General features: G+C 34.5%; 2 protein-coding genes across 2 annotated transcripts in view; both read right to left on the bottom strand.

Moving 5' to 3' along the window:
* LOC127867734 (uncharacterized) overlaps nt 1-1,613 on the bottom strand; it is a 67,111-nt gene extending 65,498 nt beyond the window's left edge. Inside the window, 1 exon segment of the mRNA XM_052409088.1 lies at nt 1,463-1,613. The gene's annotated coding sequence lies outside the window, so the exon portion shown is untranslated.
* Nucleotides 1,614-11,948: 10,335 nt separating this feature from the next.
* The window catches only part of LOC127869858 (chitin synthase chs-1-like), a 44,090-nt gene continuing 33,562 nt past the window's right edge, over nt 11,949-22,476 (bottom strand). Inside the window, exon 5 of the mRNA XM_052412517.1 lies at nt 11,949-12,163. Within this exon, the coding sequence (XP_052268477.1) occupies nt 11,949-12,163 (215 nt within the window). The remainder of the gene's footprint in view (nt 12,164-22,476) is intronic.

Raw genomic sequence — 22,476 nt, 5'->3', positions numbered from 1 at the left:
TTTGAAATGTCATTGACAAATTGTGAAGAGCACAATGTTAATGTTTAATACGATCTGCTAAAATTGTAATGTCCGATGACAATTTTCATATTTTAATCAATATAAACTTATAATTGTAAAAAATACGGTATTTTAAAAAAAATATTTTTTCGTCAATCGCGGTTGACAGTCCCTTTAATGTCGTAGATAGTGAATAACATTTCTTAGTGACGCTCGACTGGTCATTGTAGGCTCGGGTACAACTTACATTTACCCCGGGTACTCGTAAGTATGCGTACATGTACCCCGGGTACGGTAAATATACTTAAACGTACCCGGTCGATATTAGACTGTACCCGAGTTGTATTCCCACCCAAAATCCGATGTCGTAAAACGCGATACCGATTACAGTAAAACGATACTGTTTATCTTAAACAAACTTCTCTTTAAAAAAAACTGCATCAACATTCTTTTGTATACGAGTTTCGATAACAGACAATTGAGATAAATGTGAACATGATTTATTAATTTTTTTAAGCCGACAACGACCGATTTAGCGTTAAAATTCCCGGGTACGTTTAAGTATATTTACCGTTTCAGGGGTACATCTAAGTATACTTAGGAGTACCCGGGATACATGTAAGAAGTACTCGAGCCGACAAGGACCAATCGAGACTTAGTAACGTGCCCAATATACAAAGATAATAAAACATATTTAAAGTCATATTATCAAACATGGCCAACATTAAATAAATTTGATATGTTAATGAGACCACAAATAAAAAAATATAATTAATCTTTCGATATATATATTAAAGGAACAATTTAGAAACAGATTAATTCATCTAATTATACTATTTTTCTCAGAATTTGATGTAGAACAGTGTATGTTTTATCTCTTTATTTTATTTACAACTGTCATTATCGATGCTGAAACGTATCATATGCTACGAACCAGGAGTCAATTAAATCTTTGTTTACTTCTACCATAACTTAATTTTCAAAATTATTATCATCCATGTCATCACACGTGTATATTTTGCATTTGGCTAAAAAACAGTTGTAATGCTTAAGAGCTAATAAATGTTGTTGTTGTTGTTGTTTTAAATTTAAGTTCATTGTGAATGACACACATTTGTAGCAGAGAGAGTTCGAGTTTTATCGCATGCGAAAAAAATACAAACTAATTGGTTGTCAATGAGGATCTCATTGACAGCCGAAGTGATGTCTTGACAGCCCTAATAGTGGGGTGCAGAGTGACAGTCCAAAGTTCAGCAAACTAAATAAATGCAACTTAAAAAGTTAAGACAGGCTAATTTACAACCATATCTAGCAGCTTTTTTCACCAGAAAAAAATATTTATAAGCGGAAACAAATTAATCTTGAAAAAGGAAATCTTAACGAACTTAAACAAAGTCTTAACAATCGAAAATCATTAAGGATCCTAAAAAATTTAAAATCTAAAACTCATAATGATACATACATTATAACTAACGAAATCCGGCTTTCATACTTTAAATAAGTATTTTCATGAAGCCCGTTAAACACTCTGGCAGAGCGTGCGAGAACACTAGCCGTTCACAAAGAAAATAAACGTTGATAGCTAATCTTGAGATTAATACGAGTGTAACAATGCGAAATGTACGGTGTTCCGTTCCTGCTATTCGTTTTACATGTAAACCGTTAGATTTCACGGATCACAACGCTTAAAAGAGCGAAATAACCATGTCAGAACACTAGATCATGACGCGATATCACTCAGTTATATCGCGACCATAATGTGGGTCTTTGCTCCGAGATTTCGGGTTCTCGTTTGCTTGTTGTTGTTTTGTTTTGTAGGTTAAAACGAAAACATAATATCGCACCGGGATCTCGCGATCTCGTATCGTGATTGCACACGATCGACTTTTTATTACAACGGAGATAATGCGAAAAAAAAACGGGAAAAAAACGATGCGAATGTACGTTATAAGGTTGCGACGTCTCAAACTAACGAGGTGAGATCACGATAATTTGATGCAATTTAGCGAAACAACAATGCGAAATCGTGATATTTGTATCGCGAATATAAATGACATTTGCTTAAAAAAATACTATTGACACGCACTTTTTCGGTCGATATTGCCGATCTATACGATTATTCGGATATCATCTGTATACACCTTTCGCAATCGCGCAAGACCCAGTATGGAAAATTTCTCTAAAAAAGGCACGGAAACAATGCATGAAATATTCCTCGTTTATTAGGCATATGAACCTCCCCTTGTTCACGTTTATTGATATAACCCACACAAAGCATAGGGCTCTGCAGGTAGTCTCCACTCATACACTGACGTATCACAGGGCTTAACTGAGTCCATGAAATAATCCACTTACATTTTTGAAAAAAAAAACTTAGTGTAAAAATTCAAACACATTATAATTGTGTATATGGGAAATTGGAAGAACGTCCTTGATAACTAAAAGAGCCATGAATGATATAGGATATTGGTTGAAATATTAGTTTGTCAGAACATAAGTTTGTCAATTGAATTCATACCCTCATATGTGAGAATTTCACCAAAAAAACATATACACAGTCTTGAGCAAAATGTGTTTGTTATCTGTTACAGGCCTTATTGCGTTCAATATGCATGGCTAAACCGAGATGTAGGTGATAAAAAATGGATGTCAGAACTTAATTATTCCTTAAAAACAATAAGTAAAGTCAGTTTTTGTAAACTTAAATTGCAACTTTACTTAAAAGACGTCAGTATACATATTTTAAGATTTGATCTTTGTAAATAAAGGGTTTAATCTCACATTTTCCGGACAGACCATGTAAACATTTCAATGCTCAATCTTAACACACGAAATATTTTATACAATGCAAAATGAAATCGTATGATAAACTTTTTTGTCTATATTCATTACATGCGTCATAGCACTGAAAATATTAGTTTCTACAGGATTAAAAAAACTTTAACACTATGGTAAAATCTGCTTTAAAATAATACTTAAATAGCAGCGTTATTAAGTAACGAAATCGTCTGCCATCATCACATGCGGTTTCTTCCGTTTTTGCAGTGGTCTTGAAACTAAATCTGTTTCAGAGTCGGAACCGCACTCCTTCAGTGTTGTAGGCATGAGTAGCCCTTTCTGGCTCAGTCGAACGTCACATCGGTTAACGTCATAAACGGTAGCAACAGATTCCTAATATGTTACATACACGTGTCCGTAAATCTCGCTGCGTTCCGCGTAACTTCATTAAAATGGGTGACTTTGTTAGGCTGCGCTTCAGCTGCGTATGGGTAGTGTTCCCAGCGATCCGACTACTTCTGCTTTCCTTATAGCGCAACGTTACGTATGCAATATCAAACGGTTTAAGTTCAGTAGATCTAGCATACTTATTGTAGTGGAGCTTGTTCAACAACCCTGATGATCTAGCGTGATGGCGCGCCTTATCATAAAACTCGCTCGGTCCTTCAACCGAAGCTTTGCAACAAACTCGTTATGTTGCTGTCAGCTGAAGCATATGACTGTGGGTTCAAATAGAACCGCATCAATGAACAATTAATGCAAGTATTACGGAGAGCATCCCGCACTTTTGCGAAGTGTGGAATTATAGGCAAACGTCAAGTATACCCTGGTTGATTTCACCGTTTCCCATAGGGATTTCCTTTCATGTCTAATTAATATGCAAACCCTTAAAAACAATGTTTAATATACTTGTTGACATAGGTACACCTACCTAAAAGCAACTTACACTTTTTATGTCCCCCAGTCTATACTGGGGAACATACTGTTTTTGCCCTGTCTGTTTGTTGGTTTGCGTCAAACTTAAACATAGGCCATTTAACTTTTGCAAGACATAAACTTGATATTTGGCATGCATGTGTTTCTCATGGAGGTGAAAAAATTGAGTGGTATAATGTCAAGGTCAGCATTCAAGGTCAAATGTAAAATATATGGGGGACATAGTGTTTCACAAACACATCTTGTTCCTTTTTTTTTTTTTTTGATACTGTTTTAAACATATTTACCCACATCAGCCATGTTGTTTATAGATGCTGTGCACCATATCGAGAATCGGAAAAATGTTGATACAGATAATCTCTTTTTCTGGATTGATAAAAAAATCTGTTTTATGCAAAATATATTATGTTTACGATAAAAATAAAACATGGAATAAAAAAACACTAATGTTCGGTTTGCCTATAATAACACAAATTTTATGCGGTGAATATGCGACTAACAAGTGAAAACACACACAATAGTTTAACTAATGTTTTCAATTTAATTATTTAGAAACGTAAGTTCCAAACTTTATTTTAAAGTCAGCATTTTCACATCTGATATTCAACGTTTTGTCAATTGAGAACTGTGAATATAAACAAGCTAAACCTTACATTATTGCGTTGTTTTCGCCCGTGGAATTAAGAATACATAAGATATTGCCGCTGCCTTTTGAGAACAAAAGAACGTTTCCCAGACATATAAACTTTAACCCCGCTGTAGTAGCAAGCACTATCAACAAGGTTACGCAACAGACGTCTGATGGTGTGTGGGAATCTTGATCAGCAGTATTTTTATTTTCCAGCATCTTTTAATAGCCTGATTCAGATTATGAATGACTTGTGCTGAGCAAAAATCAAACGTGATCAAGACGCAGCAAATAGTGTACTATTTGAATCATTCAGACTCATTCTCTTCCGCGACACGTATAATTCTAACATTGTTTATTGATTGTTTTCTATATACGCTCTATAAAACATATTTAATTAAACACGATTTTCACATTATATTTCCATTTGTCAATAAATATAGTTGAAGAACTCTAAACTCTGGCACAAATTATACAACTCTTTCTCGGTGCGGATGCTGCAGATGCGGCAGTTATCAGGTTGATCGTAGTAAAAAAACAACTGGCTTGAAACGCGTGGTATTAACCTTTGTTGTTCAGCGAACAACTAAAAAATGAATCGATCGCACGGTATAATGAATAGTAACAAATAAAACTAGAAGACAAATATGCAACTTTGAACTTTGCTTCCGAATGAAAAAGTCGTTTAGTCTCGAAAACAATAATTATTTTAATTTAAAAAAAGAACATAAATAAACGTCTAGCCGATCAGAAATACATTAACATCCGGGCATTAAATTGCTTGCAAAATACAAAGCTTCCATGGTAAATATTTATGATTTACCGATTGATACGGGATGATTTGGAATGTTTCATCACTTCTACATTAATTTATTTGCCCTTTGTAAAAATAACTGTTCTTTATAATAGCCTTTTAGATTTTCACAAAAAATCTCAGATTATGAATGACCTGTTCTGAGCAAAAATCAAACTGTTCCTTTTACATTAACTTCAGCCGCAACTTCTCTGTAATTTGCCATTAGACTTTCAACAGCGTTGGCGCTCTCGTTGTAAATGCTTCTGCAATTCATGACCCTGGATACAATTAAGTAAGAACACTACGTTCAAACCCAGCGCGCAGTAAAGTATACATTCCTTTCGACCTCAGAGCTTTCAAACAAAAACCTTATTAAAAATTCCTCACTTTAATTTAACTTAAGATCATTGAATAATTCTCGGTGAGCAAGGGGAGTGTTGTATAAAAACGCATGCTGTACACAAACTGTAGAATCGGTTAGCTTTAACTGGGGACTTTTCTTGTTCAATGCAAGCTTAAAACACGCGTACATTTGTTCATTAAAAATCAGTTTCAAAAACGCTATATAGTTGATGTGCGCTGAAATAATCGATCATCATGCGATTCATATTTACAAAAGGATTAATCTAAAAATAATACAAACTCAAATGTTTAACCTTGTTTGATGATTTAAAAATTGATTTGTTTAATTAATATAATATTAACATCAGCAAATAAAACATGGACATTTCCTGTTAAGTTTTGAATACAAAGAAAAACGTTTCCTTATACGACATTTCAATTAATAATAACTTCGAAACACCCAGTGTTGTGTTCTATCCAACAAACATATGCGATATATGTTTATATGCGATATATGCGATATAACATATTGTTGAGTTGTTTATGCGTCTAGTATATTTAACGACACCGCTGAAACGATGTGTGCACAATGGCTTTTATTGCGGATTGTTTTCTTCCATCCGCAATATATATTATTTACGAAGGCAAAATGTTAAAAGACATGTCAATCATAGTCATGCAAGGAAATGTGTATGCGGTGTTAGCAGAATTATACTCTTGGCAAAAAATATTGCAAATGCGCAACGTACTCAATTTTAACGCTATGTGCTAGAATGAGTTGCCGTTGGCAATAAGGGTTATTTTGACCACAAATTTAAGGATTTGAAGAGAAGCTTCCAGGAAGAGTCGGACTGGACTGAGGAGAACGTGCGGACAAAGGTCAGACTAGATTCTAACATTGTGTTTAAATCGGCTGCTCACAGAAAGCAATTCAATTTTAAAAATGAACTTTCAGAATTAATTCAAAGCGCTTTCAGTGCAGTTTCTTTACGCAATGCTGATAAAGCGAAAGAATTTTTGTCATTAGCTGAAGGGAAGCTTAAACACATAAATAAGATTATAACAATAGCGGTTGCTTCCCCTGCAGGCTGGATTACTATTCACGAATACGAACAAAATGAAGTTGCTAATGACGCCGAAGATGATAAGCGAATTCGGCGGGCAGAGGAAAGGGCAAAACAACGACTTGACAAGGCAAAGAAGTCGGAAACCAGAGCAGCTGCGTTTAAGGTCGCTTATGATGCAGCTTCTCGCGTTGAGTCTATTACAAGTCGTTTTCGACGCTCATGGCTTCCGTCCAACACAGTGGCAGGCGTAACGTCATTTGCTTTGCCTATGGGATGCCAGGTCACTTTGCCAATGGCTGCGGAGCTTTCTTTCAACAAGGTACCAGATCCGTGGATAGCAGCATCGGAGTGTACGTTAAGCAGGATGGTCGATCAATGGGCGTCGCAAGTGGTACCAGCGACGCAACAAAAGACAACACAGTCGAAAAAGCCGGTCCTTAGTCCCATGCATGTAGAAGACACCCTATCGAGTGAGAACTTAAAATATTGGTTTTTTCCAGATTGCTTCGATAAACTCCTTGATTACGAATTTCAAGAATTCTACTGCGCTAACATAGAACTTTCAATAGAAGTCACAGACACTTATGTCAAAGGTCGTCTTGAAAATTGTTACGAATTTTGGAAATCAGTAATTGGTGCAAATGAAGACATTTTATCGGTAATTAAGAATGGATACATTATTCCTTTCAAAAATGAGCCACCTTGTTTTGAAATCTGTAATAACAGGTCAGCTTTTTCTAATTCGGAATTTGTCGAAACTGCCATTTTTACATTTATTCAAAACAAATGTATTTCTGATGTTCCTTTCAAACCCCATAATGTTAACCCATTATCGGTGCTGATAATAATTCGACTGGTAAAAAACGACTTATTCTGGGTCTAAGCATTTTGAACACCTACTTTAAAAAAGAAAGAGTTAAATTTGAGGATTATAAGGTACATAAAATACATTTACCGTATGGTTTAATGTATACATTTGATCTGTCGAGTGGTTATCATCATTTCCCCATTAAAAAAAATCATAAAGAATATCTGGGGTTTTCGTGGAATTTCAATGGGAAACGAAAATATTTCGTGTTTTCAGTTCTTGCGTTTGGTCTTAGCTCTGCCCCAAGATTGTTTATAAAGTGTTTGCGTTACCTCGTGAACTTTTGGAGAAAAAAATGGTCTTAAAATTGTAGTTTTCTTAGATGATGGCTAGAGCATAAACATAGATTTTGAAAGCACAAAAAGAGATTAAGATTTTGAAAGTGATACGCTATCTAAATGTGGTTTTCTCGTTAATGTTGAACAATCTATTTTTTACTAGTTCAGATTAGAGTGGTAATGTTTTACATGGGATCTTCAACAAGGGTTTTAAGGGATTCCAAGTCGCAGAATTCGTAATTTTCAATAATGCCTTGCTAATATTTTTACATTCCATCCTTTTATAACAGCCATCCTTTTATAACAGCTAGATTTAGAAATGTTAGCTGGACAATTTATTTCCATTGCCCCTGATTTAGGGAATGTAGCTTTAATTCAGAATACGATATTTTTATGTGCATTGAATCTCGTTCCTACTGGAATTCGAAGCTCAATATTGCAGAGTGTTTTCAAGTAATGCAATTTTGGAATAATTTTGTTATAAAAGACTTTAGCAAGAAGTTGTTTCACAAATATATGCCTGTGTTAATTTCTTTTTTTCTGAAGCTTCTGCTGTTGCTGGTGCAGCTTTTATTGAAAGTGAAAACCTCGTAGCGCATAGGCAATGGTCAGTGTTAGAAAAGGCTCAACATTCCACATACCGAGATTTATTAGCTCTCAGGTATGCGTTGGATTGTTTCAAAGATATCTTGAAAGGGACAAAGACTGTTTGAAACACAGATTCTTGCAGTTGTGTAAGCATTATAGATAAAGGTTGCACAAAAACAAACTTTCACATTTTAGCAGAAGATATTTTTGATATCTGTGCAACTCATGCTATTTCATTAGAGTCCAAATTGATTTCTTGAGATAGAAATAAGATAGCAGATGATTTAAGTAGAATAATAGATTAAGATGATTATGGTGTTTCATTTGAATTTTTTAATTATATTGACAACTTGTATGAACCACACGATGTTGACAAATTTGCCAATGATTAAAATGCTAAATTATCAAGGTACAATTATGTTTCCTTGACCACTAACTGTGAAGCTGTAGATGCTTTTTCTGTAAACTGGTCTGATGTCAATAATTTGCTCGTTCCACCAAAATATCTGATTCCTAAAGTTTTAAATTATTTAGAACAGTGCAAGGCAAAGGGCACTTTAATCGCTCCATATTGGCCGTCTAGTCCTTTTTTTCCAATGTTGTTTGGTAGAGATTCTGTGTTTTACCAATATCTTGTAGAAATTTTAGTTGTTAATGACGCTAGAGAAATTTATGTTCGAGGCAAAAGTACCGAAACTATTTTCGGTTCAAAGAAATTTACCAGCAAAGATCTTGTTGCTCGTATTAACTGCTGCTGACTAGGAGTTGTTCACTGACAATGGCTATTTTGAAAAGACCCTCGAGATATATTTAGAATATAATTAATATTACCGTGAGCACATGGATTGTTTCATTACTTTATATGTGGGTTTTTCGTATTCATTTTGACTTAGTTTGAGTAAAGGTGTATATGATATTTTTGAATGCTGTTATTATTTTGAACATCTTTGTTATTTGAAATGCCATAGTAATTTACTATTTTGATACAAATAATCCATGCAATTGCATAAACTTGTTTACCTTCGTGAAAATATGCATTAATTTTAAGATATACCATATTGATATTCTAGACACACATTGTAATATTTTTGTTGAAAAATCGAAAACAGACATTTGAGGGAAAGAAATAATGTTATTATTGCCAGGACAGGTAATTCTAGTTGTCCTGTAAATTTACCTGAACGTTACTTGAATAAGACCAATATAGAAAATTCGTCATCTGATACGTGATATAAGCAATGCTGGTGCTATTGTAATAGCTTGCATGCAAAAAAATATGTTGGGCTACTTTTAGGACTATAATTTTCAAGATAATACTTGGTTTATAGTAAGTTATTTATGTTAAATTCGCGTTGTGATTAGTGGAATGTCAGTTAGTGGTGATGTGCTATGTAGTGGACGGAATACAATATTTTTGTGGATTAAAGTGATATTATGGGCATTGTTCACTGTTGAATTGAGCTGAAAAGAATTAACAGGTCAAACGACTTAGTTAAAATGTGGTTACTGACCAATTATCTGCAACTCATCTTGCTACCAGTTGTTTATAAAAATATATTTTATATTCGATATTCTTACGTGACTCACCCAGTCCTCTTTCAAAATTTACGTCTGCGAAAGTTTAGAGAGAAGTAACAGTCAATCATCAGTACGCCGTTCCATGAGCAAACACGCCCTGGGTCATTGCAGTTGGATGAAGTCCGCTTAATCAAGATTCTATTAAATTTGTTTTTTGCTGCCAATAACATGCTTTATACCTATATGTTATGTTGTTGTTCGATTTTGTTTTTTGAAGCAATTTAGATTAGGTTATAATTAATTAACTCACAATGAAATAATGCGTAAATAATATTTCTATCTATGTTTATTTTAATTTTAATGGTTGTTTTATTATGTTTGATTAATTTAATTTCGATGATGAAGAAACATTTGAATCAATAAATCGTATGGTAAACAAATTAAAACACGTAGAAGATCCATATTAAACAACTATTTGAGGAAAACAAAAATACTTAAATATATTTAAAGTTTAGACCAGTCATTTTATATTTCATAACCATAAATCAAATAGACATACGATAAGAGAGAGCAACTTAAAATATAAAAAAACACGGCACGGAAAAGTAAGCAGCACTATACAATCATTTATAATTGATCTTTAGACATGGACGTTAAATTAATACTTTTGTAACAGTAAATAGACATGGACTTAGCAAAAATACTATTATAACAGCTAAATAAACATTGAAGAGTAGAAAACATTTCTCATAGGTAAATAATATACATTTCAAGTAACAAAACCTTCTACACTGCACTGAATATGACATGCTTGTATAGAAAAAACGTGTGTGCATTACAAAAAACATTCACAACAACCATAAACGATTACTAGTAAAACAAGCACTACGATCCTTTTAAGCAAAAACAATTATTGGGGTGATGCTTTCGTGCCGAGAAAATCAACTTGTATGTTTTGTACATTTACCACTCATAAATATTAGCCCATCCTTTTGTAAATTGTTACGTTTTTGTCTTAAAGACGAACAACTAATTTTACTGAAACAATGATCCAAAGCATAAACATAATAAAAATTCACGAAGTTATGTCGTTCTACTGAAATGCAGCTATGTTTATGACACGTTTTTTTTTTAAATTATCATTAATTGGATAAACATTTTACAGTCCATTTCCCTAAAGTGTTCAAATAGTCAGCGTATGATTACATCAGTGTATCAGAACATGTTTATTAATGTAATACATTTGTATAGTCTTTCAAATAAACTTAAATCAAATTCGATTAACAACTTTACAAATCTGTTATAGCAGTGGTTATATAAGCGCAAAATACAAAGCAGCTGAAATGTACTCGTATAAGAACTTCGGATGCTCTTAGACGTCTTCCCGCTACAGCAGCGGTCGTTGCTCTACGACATTGTGTCGCCGACGATCGCGGATGTTTCTGTTTACGTCCGCGCGCGAAAATGGCCTATTTGTATCGGCGATATCACTGCAAAAAAGTATTTTCTTTGCCGCACCTTAAACATCTCATGAAACTAAATTAAAGGTCGACGCATAATTTTCCTTATTTTATGAAACCATGTCAAGTTTCTCTTGTGGTGAAATAATTCCTCGAGCAAATTAAAATATGTATTTTATTAAATGCGTTGAGAAATTTTCTTATGCATGTTGGTTCTAACTCATTTTGAGACAATTGCTTATGCATAATTGCGTTATTGGACAACACAAGTTCTCAATCAGATGTATTGTGAACTTGAAAAACGTCTTGTTCACATGACCCAAAAGTAAAAGGTTTCATCTGAGTCGCGATTTCCGCTTATGTTGGTTTAAGTTTTAAGATCAAAATAAATTAAAGTCTTATTTTTTTTTATAAAAACAGTTTAATGAAGCAATAAGAGCATGGTGTGATTTTCCTTCTTTTTCCCTTAACAGATTATGAACAAGATAAACCATATTCTACATTTGCCAATCATATTTGTTTACTATTGTTAGTGTTATCTCATAAATGTTAATTTGTAAAATACAACAATACAACATTTATATAAATACAAATATGAGATAATGTATCATAAAGCATCAACTTATAATCAGACACAATTGTGCACTTTTCAATGCATTGGAATCAACGATAAAAACCGAGTAAACCCTTTAAAAACACTCATCATTTTCCGGTAAGTAATCATGGGAGGTAAGAAACTGAAGTCTCCTATACCGGTCATTCAGCGCATACGCGGCATTGTATTTGTCGCCATATCGGTAAGGGGCGCGTGCTAGAAAGTGGGTGGCGGTCGTGAGGCGGTGAATGATCATGGCGATAAACTGGATAAAAATCACAAAGCTGAATATCACTAGTACCACCAGACCTGAAAAACAAACATGAAACATTGTGCAAATGTTCTTACATAACAAATATGCTAGCGTGAAGAAAACACCATTTCATACAAAAAGTTCTAATAAATGCAAAATAAACAAGGGACAAAATTGTCACAAAACCAGGTTTTCAATTTAAAAAAAAGTTTGATAAAGGGAGACAATTCAAAATGTGCATTTTTACCCCCCTATTTTTACTCGTGGCGACCTTGATTTCAATGTGAAAAAAGTATGATCAAGGGAGACAACTCAAAATGTGTATAGTTACTGATTGTTCATAGTTACCCCCCTTGTTTCAAGATCAATCTTGTTTTAGTCGTGGCGACCTTGACCTTGGAGATATCGACGTAATTCTTTCGCGCGACACACCGTCCAATGATGGTGAACAAATTTGCCAAATGATTTTAAAATTCACAATGAACGACATAGTTATGGCCCGGACAAGCTCATTTATGGCCATTTTTGACCTTTGAACTCAAAGTGTGACATTGACATTGGGGATATCGACGTAATTCTTTCGCGCGACACATCGTCCCATAATGGTGAATACATGTTCCAAGCTTGTTCCGCCCGACCGCCAGCCCGCCCGCCGACATTCGCCAATCTAATAACCATTTTTTTCCTTCGGAAAACCTGGTTAATAAAACTGTGCAAATAAAACACTATACAAGGTAACAGTTAATCAAATATTCAGTGCAAAATCAATTTATTTTTCGAAAATTTACTTTAAATTGTGATACTTTCCATTTTCAGTGCTGATAATGGAAGGTGTTCATTTCGGGTTTTTTGAAAAAGAATAATAGCTAGTTACGTGACAACAATATGTGTTGATCTAAACAATTGATGGTAGATTTGGTGGTACATGTATAAACTTTTGAAATTTAGTGTACCAAACTATTATACCGCAAATTTGGTAAAATAAAATATCCTTATGGAGACCACTCTGAACGGCCACCGGAAAAACTTTGCGAAACCGAAATTTCGCAAACTTAAGTACCCTTTTTCTTAAAGATTTGCTACTTTGAGACATAGTATGCGATAAAAGTCTTATCGTTGATTAATAATTGGTTATTTTCACTCAAAAAACGCGTTTTCTTCACTATGAAATTTATAAGCAAAGTTGGGGTTCCCATGGGATTTTTGCATTTTCCCATGGGATTTTCGATTTTCCCATGGGATTTTTTTTCCCATGGGATTTTTTTCTCCCATAATTTGCAAATGGGAGAAAAATCCCATGGGATTTTGAACATTTTAAAAAACGTGTTTTATTTGCGTTTGCAAGTATTTTAACGTTATTTAAGGACTGTATATTGGTTTTATGCCAATTATATATAAAAATATATAGTAATAAAAAAATCCCATTTTAAAATGGGAGAAAAAAATCCCATGGGATTTTTTTCTTATTTTGAGAGATTTATTCATGAAACTTTCAGAAACATCATATTTTATGAAATGATGAACAACTACGATATTTTAATGCGTTTAGTCGTGTTTAAAAAAAAACAAAAAATCCCATGGGATATTTAAATCCCATGGGATTTTTTCTCGCATGGGATTTTTTCCAATGGGATTTTTCAGTTTCGTAAACCGAATAAGTTTCTTAATGCGAAAAACAACAATAAAGGAAATAATAATTATAATTTTGAATAATAAATTGAATAATATAAATAACATGAATATTTTTAAAATGAGTTACAATTAAAGGTTTATGCTAGTAGAACTTATCATTTCTTGTTCGAGCAGATGGTTGAGTCCAATTGGTGAGTATGCCAGCTTAGAACCAGTATTAATGCATCGCAGACAGACAACGCTGTCATACTGTACACACCGCTGAGTAACAATCTTTATTGCATTTCATTTTGCAACAGAAAATGAACTCCGTAGTATAATTGATCTTATATATGCCCTCTGCTTTTGAAAGCGTGCAACACATTAACATAACAATAAGTCCATGCCAAAAACTATGTGCAAATTCCATTCAAAGCTATATACACATTATAAAGGTCAGATGACCCGCGTCATGCGAAAATGGGTCTTATGTCATATGCGGCCAAAGTTGGTCCATCCTAGCTTGTCCAACCGCGCAGTCTGGTCAGGTACTACGCTGACTGATATATAAAGTCAAGCCATGATTCGTGGTCTCATATCCAAACTCGGTAGCTCCTGTGCGAAACTTTTACCGGAAATGACGGCACCGAGACGGGCGCTCGAACTTTGCGGATGCGCGTTATATGTTATATATAATAGCGCGATGTGTTTTTTCTTGCCTCAAATTAGTAAGCCCAATCAGCGTTTTGTTGTGTTCTTTGCTTCTACTATTAACTAGAACTTCAACTGATACGAACATGAATTTTATTTTAATATGTTTATTTAATGCTCGGAAAACTCATTGTATATTTAGACTACTACTTATAAAACAAAGTCGGGTTTTCAACATCTGTTTTCGGCATATAAATTGTTATTCCAAACCAGATTTTACGCACTTTACTGTACAAAATACCGTTAGGGCCACCGTGGTTACTCATTAAAATCCAGAGGGCGAGAATGCGAGAACGCGAAAGTACGATGACGACAGTGCGACAATACGATGGCGACAATGCGTTCGTACGATTGCAAAAACGCGCTAGTACGATGACGACAATGCGACAGTGCGACAATACAATGGCGGCAGTGCGATAGTACGGGGGCGACAATGCGATAGTCATATCGTACTGTCGCCGTGGTATCATCGCAATGTCGCCATCGTTCTATCGCATTGTCGCCATCGTATTGTCGCACTGTCGCCATCGCATTTTCGAATTGCCGCCATCATACTATCGCGTTATCGCATTGGCACCATCGTACTATCGCACTGTCGGCTATCGCCATCGTATTGTCGCACTGTCGTCATCGTATTTTCGCACTGTCGTCATCGTATTATCGCACTATCGAACTGTAGTATTGTCGCCATCGTACTATCTCACTGTCGCCATCGTATTGTCGCACTGTCGTCATCGCACTGTCTGATTGTCGTCATCGTATTATCGCGTTCTCGCATTGTCGCCATCGTACTATCGCATTGTCGCCATCGTATTGTTACCCTGTCATCATCGTATTGTCACATTGTCGCCATCGTACTATCGCGTTCTCGCGTTCTCGCCCTCTGGATTTTAATGTGTAACTACGATGGCACTAACGGTATTCCGTAATACTGCTAAAGCACAGTATGATTAGGTCACTCCCAATGCTCAAATCTCTATGTCTATTTTAGTAACAACACATGTCTATGGAAGGATATTTAGGTAAAAGTTACATCATTCGTGGTGAATATTTACATTATGACTGATGCTTATTCTAATTTGCTTTATGACAATTCCAACATGCTTGTTGTCTATTCGTTTATACTTGATGATTGCTGCAACATTACATCATTCATGAATAATATTTACATTATGCGTGATGTTTATTCTAACATGCTTCATGACAGTTCCAACATGCTTGTTCTCTATCGGTTATACTTGATGATTGTTTCAACCTGCTTGGTGACTATCCAATGTTTGTGTGTTCATTATTCCTGAAACCAGTGGCTAATCGGTTTTGCCACTAAGCGTCATTAACAACGGCAGTTAGCAACAGGCAGTAAGCAGAATGCAAGTTACTAAATTATGACATCAGGTGGCGCGCGTTTATTTTCCGTATGTTGAATAAATTACTTTTCGGAAAAAAAAGCGAAAACATCCGAATCATTTTGACTAGTAAACTGAATAAGCTGAATTAGTTCCCTTCGTTATATAATCTCCATTAAACTAAATACGTTCATTATTGCCATGAAGACCAGTAAGTTTACACAATGAATTGACTGCCGTGAATGTTTTTGATATTTGTAAGATGCAATTGGCACTCAAGAAATTATACATGTATTTTATTAAGAACATAACGGGGCTGATGTGTTGGAATTGTGGCCCTTCCCTAGTCCAAATAATTACAGTAGACGTAATCTACCGATGTGCATTGCATATCGACCTCATATTTATAAAGTAGCCCAAACCCCCATTGCCACAGACCTGTGCGTGAAACTTTCAGATTTCTTTAGTCTGTTTACCATGCTATAATTACAATTTCAATAAACACATATTTATCATTTTATGACTATATAATGTCTGTGGTATACAGAGAAACCTGAAAGTTACAAGTACTCGTGTCTAGTACTGTACAACTATTGTACTCCTCGTTGAGAAAACAACTACTTCATCTACATGTATTAAAATATCATAAAACATAATTTTCAATCAAGTTGGAAAAAATCAATAAATAAATGTCATATAAACAGGTTTGTCATGAACGTTGACGTCGCTCTTGGTTACCAGAAAAATTCCCACGCACGGATTTCAACCGTCATTGTTTACAATCAATTAAGTGCATAAGTACTTGAATTTGTATAGTGTTTTTTAAAAGTGTCCAGCTACAGGTGGTTAGCGTGTGGTTATAATACTAGTTAGTGACAACATATTTTGGAATGATAAGTAATCATATTATAACGAAAAATCAACTTTTCTTAAAAAAAATAAGTTAAATATATATTCAACAAGGTATCCAACTCGAAATCATCCGAAAACGGGATGCATCGTTTTAAACAGCCATTACTTCATCAATTTTGCAGCGATTTTCACGATCTTGGTCTTATTCAACGCAGAAATAAATTTTCTTTCTGGAAATGTATATGTCTTGCAATATTTTTACAAATACTGGGTCAACTTTTAAGAAATAACACGATACACAACTCGCGTGACCCAGCTGTGATCGATCAGTCAGTATTCATGACTGAAATCTTCACGGGGAAATGGGCATTTTCCCTGCAAAGTTCACGAACCTCGATACCATAATTCAATAAAACGTATGAAAAAAAACATTCTTACCGTGCTTGCCGTAGAATTATGCATCAAAACTAACTGTCCAGCGCATTTTCAAACCTTTGTTTACATACATTTCAACCAACTGACATTTTAAACACAAGAGTGATTTCATTGCTCCAATGCGGAGTTGTGTCTTTACAACTGGAGATTTCATTCATAAATACGGTCTGATCGATCACAACTGGGTCAAGCGAATTATGTATAGCTTTATTTCTTAAAATTTGACCCAGCATGTGTAGAAATATAACAATATATATACATTTCCTAAAAGGAAATTCATTTCTGCGTTGAATAAGACCGGGTCATGAAAATCGCGGCAAAATTAATTTAGTAATGGCTGCTCAAAACGATGCACCCCGTTTTCGGATGATTTCGAGTTGGATACCTTGTTATATATAAAACGGTAGTGATTTTTTTTATAGAAAATTTGATTTTTCGTTTTAATATGATTATTTATCATTCAAAAAGATGTTTTCACTAATTATTATCATAGCCACACGCTAACCACCTGTGTGTCCAGCACGTGTGCCGGGAGAACAGGGCTTAATGTATTTTTTGTTAAGCTCTATAATATTTATACCCAATCTGTATGAAAAAATGTCGGTGAACATTATTCCGGTGTTAATTTTTGAAAATATTGAGGCATTCGTTAATTATGGATCTAAAACGGAACATTAATTCGCAAAAAAAACACCGGGCATATTGCATATTAGATCGGACACATGAAATTATTTCGAAAGAAAGCAATAAGAGTTTCAATTCTACATGAGTAAGTCTCGCTGTGCACGATTACGCTCTTACTGCTCGTATATATTTGACTCTTGGCAAATACCTAGTGTTTTATTTTGCTTAATCTAAATTGTGTCATGCATCTATATGTACTTAAAGCAGCATGACCAACAGCTCTTTCATATGTGAAAGAGATTGACACGAAATACCTACCCATCTATAATAAAGTTTATATGTGCACTTCAATATTATAGTTTTAAAGCATTTTATGTGGTGCAATATAAAAGTACTCTAGTAAATTTGAAATTATGTAATCGATTTCCTCTCAACATACATTCAAAGTTCCAGATAACTTTTTCAGCAAAATCTTGGTTTACACTCTATAATAATCCAGCCTTAAAGTCTATTATTAATTCTTTTTTTTTCATGTAAATATAATTTTTGGCACATCCGCATTTAGGTTTATAGTCTAAGAAGAGCTCATGACAATTGCCGGGTTACAGCAGACTTTTTGCGATAAAAGGACCAGATAATGGAAAACGTTCGGCTTTTCGACTGTTGTAAAGATGGTCTGTTATTCATAATAACGTTAAAGTGCTGTTGATTTCATAATTGTAATGAGGGCCTAGACGAGTGGGAACTCATTGATAAAATGTTTACATTATATGCATTGATATTGAGTTTTACGCATGATCACACATTTTGAATTCTTATTTTATTTTTCCAATGTGTAACCGTACGCACAGAATTTAAGTCTACTTTTTTACTAAATTTAATTCAATTTTTTACGACTTTAAGCGTCTTATCTGGAGCTCTGCATACATGCATTAGTAGCATATATTGAAATATATCCATAGACTTTCTTTGGTTATTGAAGGTAAATTACTGTACAAAAATTATGGTTAGTCATTAACCAAAAAAAAGTTAAGTCTACAAACACGCGGTTAATTTCGGTTCAGTAGCAAATATCTTACAAAGGTGCGCAACTTCTCCTATAACATAAAATTTCCGTTATACGCCGTAAATTTCCGTAGTCCTCCGTAGCCTTTCGGAATGACTGTCAATTGACATCATTGTATCATGCATGATAGTATGTTGCTTTGTGCTTGGGTGAAACTCACATCTTACCATCGCGTTAATTTATTAAACGCATTAATATTTGATTCCATTATGCACTGCGCCTATTGCACAAGTCTCTATGCACAAACCAACATACACATATGCAGCATGCAATTAACGAACAAGAATGTTGCATCTGTACACATGCATGATACCATTAAGCAGAATGTAAATAGACATTGGACATCAGGCAAGATGTAAGTGTCATCAAGCATGAAAAGGTGTCTATATACAAATTGAAAGTACCATCAAGAATCATGACACAGTCACAAAGAAGGATGTAATTTTTACCTAAATACCCTTCCATATTTGTCGGCACTGTGTGTTTGCTTAATTTCACTGAAGAACGTCTACTGGTAAATCTTACAAAAAAAGTGATAAATAAGACTGAGTAGCAATTTTTTCGGCGTTGCTGTTTAACGTCAAATTTGGCCTTTCAACGAACTTCTTAAAAGCCCATTGAATTTTAATGAAGAAGTTTCCCGCTTGTAGGTCCGAATGAATTAAATCAAATTTTGCAATTGGCAATTTGATAGAAATCCCCATAAAACATTGCACATAGCTTTCTGAAATAAACAGGCCACATTGAACGCATTCACGATATCCAACAGCTCTCTTTGCAAAGACCTATCTAGTGTTTCTTGGCCGTGTAAGATCTATAATTAGAACATCGTCACCTAAACATCTACTAATAGAAGAGCATATTTTGGGGAAACAAATTCAATAAGAATATAAAACGTCCACGATCAATAATGTGTAGTTTGTTAAAGATATCACGGCAGTAAAAACATAGCACTTTAAAGAGACCACAATCTGGTACATTTGGTCAATTGTTGCGTCCGTGGCGGACAATACATTTTTAAAAAGAAAGCGTACAAAAAAGCAAACACAAAGTTCTTCGTTAGCTTGTTTTAATCTTAAAAACACATAATCGACAGTCATTCCAGTCAAATACAATACTAACAGTCAGCACTCTAGAGATCAAAATTGGGGATATAAATATTTAATTCAGGGATATCAAGTGTATCAAGTTCGAATTCCGGAAAAAATAGCCGGTAGTCTGGGGCATTAGGTCCCTTACAGGGATAAAAGGTAAATCCCCGCCCGAGCCGTAGCTAATTGATTTATTGTAGTCTTTCTAGTTGCAATTTCTGGTGAGTACAATGCGGAATATTACGGATATTTGCAACATGTCGAAGATTTTCGGAAAGTAGCGAAGATGTTTTCGTCAGTTAATATTCATGTCCGTGCCGGCCGCTAACTTATCAGAATCAATAAAAAAGAACCAGGACAAATCGGTACCGATCGCAAATTTCCGGAATTCCGATAAAGCTTCAACATAATTTGTTCTCAAATGATCGCGTACTCGAACGAATATGTCCCTACGCCTCCAACTCCCTTTAAATCTCATCGGACGTACATTGATCTCAAAATCTATCCTTGACGACTCAAATCATATTTCCTGAATAGTTTGGCCTATTGACGTCCCTTTAATTATAACAATGGTCTTTTGGATAAACACCGCTAAGTTGTTGCAATATAATAACCGTTTAAAATAGTTACCGGTTTTCATTTAATAAAATGATTAAGTCATATTCGAGATTTCAGCGATTGTCAATATTTTGCTTTTGTTTCTCATAAGCATATGGTGCTTGGTATCTGCTATTGACTCCTATGTAGATTGCAAATATTACATAACCCTTACAGCGGCCGAGCGCAGATATCTGCACTTGGCCGCTAAAAAGAAAAATCTTTGCGCATTAATTTAATTCAAATCTCATTATCATAATCAAAATCATCATCATCGTCGTCGTCGTCACTACTACCACCACCACCATCATCATCATCATCATCTTCTTCTTCTTCTTCTTCTTCTTCTTCTTCCTCCTCCTCCTCCTCATCATCATCATTAACAACAACAGCAACACCAACTTAACATCATCATCAAACAACAATAAACATCGGTAGCATACAATGTGCTTCATCAACCATACATAATTATATGCGTTAAAACACCATAATAGAACAGCATGAATGAAGCTGTCTATTACTCTTTTATATTTCCTATACCAATATTTTTTTTCGTTAATTGAAGGACTAGTTGAAATCTTCTATAAAAGCCCCCCCCCCCAAAAAAAAAGATAAAAAAAAAATAAAACATAATAATAATAACCCTAGCAAACAACAATAAACATAGGTTAGTTAGTATACACTGTGCTTTAGCAACCATGCATAATGAATGTTTGTGACTTCGGACCGTTGTGATCAAATTTAAAAAAGCAAGATGGTATGTATACGGCACACAACACATAGATAATTATAGTTTTATACCTTAAACGTAGTTCATCAAAATAAAGATAAGTTATTATCTATGTAATACTTAAATTAGGTTTATAACGTATGCATATTTGTCTAAAACTTGTGAAATGTGATTCGTAAGCCGACGACAACATTATCATTCGGACCCTTCTCCCCACCTAACAATCGAGATTAAACACCTGTGGAGGTCCCGATCTTATCAATGAATAAACCGGTTCAATGATATCAAGTCAAATAAAACATACTATTACTATCCAAATAAATATCTATCAAAAAATGTAAATTGATATACCTACTTAACTAAAACTAAACTTAAACGATTAGCAACAAAAATATATAAAGAAGAAGCAGGCAAAGTAGACAAATTAATTGTAACATATGTTTTCTCAGTCTCCCACTGTTGAACAATATAAATAGTATTTATCGCCACCCCAAAAGGGATCTTAATCACACCTTTGGCTCAACTAATATATAATTGTGACAGGACAAACTGTCAACAAATACCTTGTTAATGTTTTATACATAACTCCAATCAAAGGTTAACTTCCAAGGAAACTGCGGCATGTTAAAACTGTTGATTATGACAAAATGTTGTTTAGTACAAATCAGTACAATAGCGTCTGTTATGTGGCCTATACTAATCCAGTTAAATAAAACTTTAATCGCAGAAATGTTTAGATTCTTTACACCTTTAAAGGGGCCTTTTCACAGATTTTGGCATTTTTTTTAACTTATTCATTAAATGCTTTATATTGATAAATGTAAACATTGGATCATAAAAGCTCCAGTAAAAAATCAAGAAAAAAAAATTTAAAAAAAGGAAATGTACATTGCCCGGAGCAGGGTTCGAACCAGTGACCCCTGGAGTCCTGGCAGAGTCCTGTAGTATAAACGCTTAAGCCTACTGAGCTATTCCGCCGAGTACACATTCTCGACGTATTTTATACCTTATATAAGCAATCTTCGTAGTTTCACAAAATTTAACGACAAAAACAGAACTCTCCAAATTATTCAATCGTTTCGCGTTGCAGAGCTTTATAATTTTTAGGTTTTAAAATCGTCAAAAGATGCATATAATGGCTATATTAGAGCATGGTTAATGTTCAGTATTACTGTTTCCTCACAAATATCATAACTAAAACGAAAACTTACGAATCTGAAACAACTTTTTTCAATTTTGTCAATTTACCAAAGCGTGAAAAGATCCCTTTAAGAAATTATATATAACAGTTCTTTCCTGTTTTAAC

This window comes from Dreissena polymorpha, chromosome 2 (assembly GCF_020536995.1).
Source record: "Dreissena polymorpha isolate Duluth1 chromosome 2, UMN_Dpol_1.0, whole genome shotgun sequence".
Taxonomy (NCBI): Eukaryota; Metazoa; Mollusca; class Bivalvia; order Myida; family Dreissenidae; genus Dreissena; species Dreissena polymorpha.
Note: the sequence above shows the minus strand (reverse complement) of the source record. Positions and strands in the feature narration are given on the sequence as shown.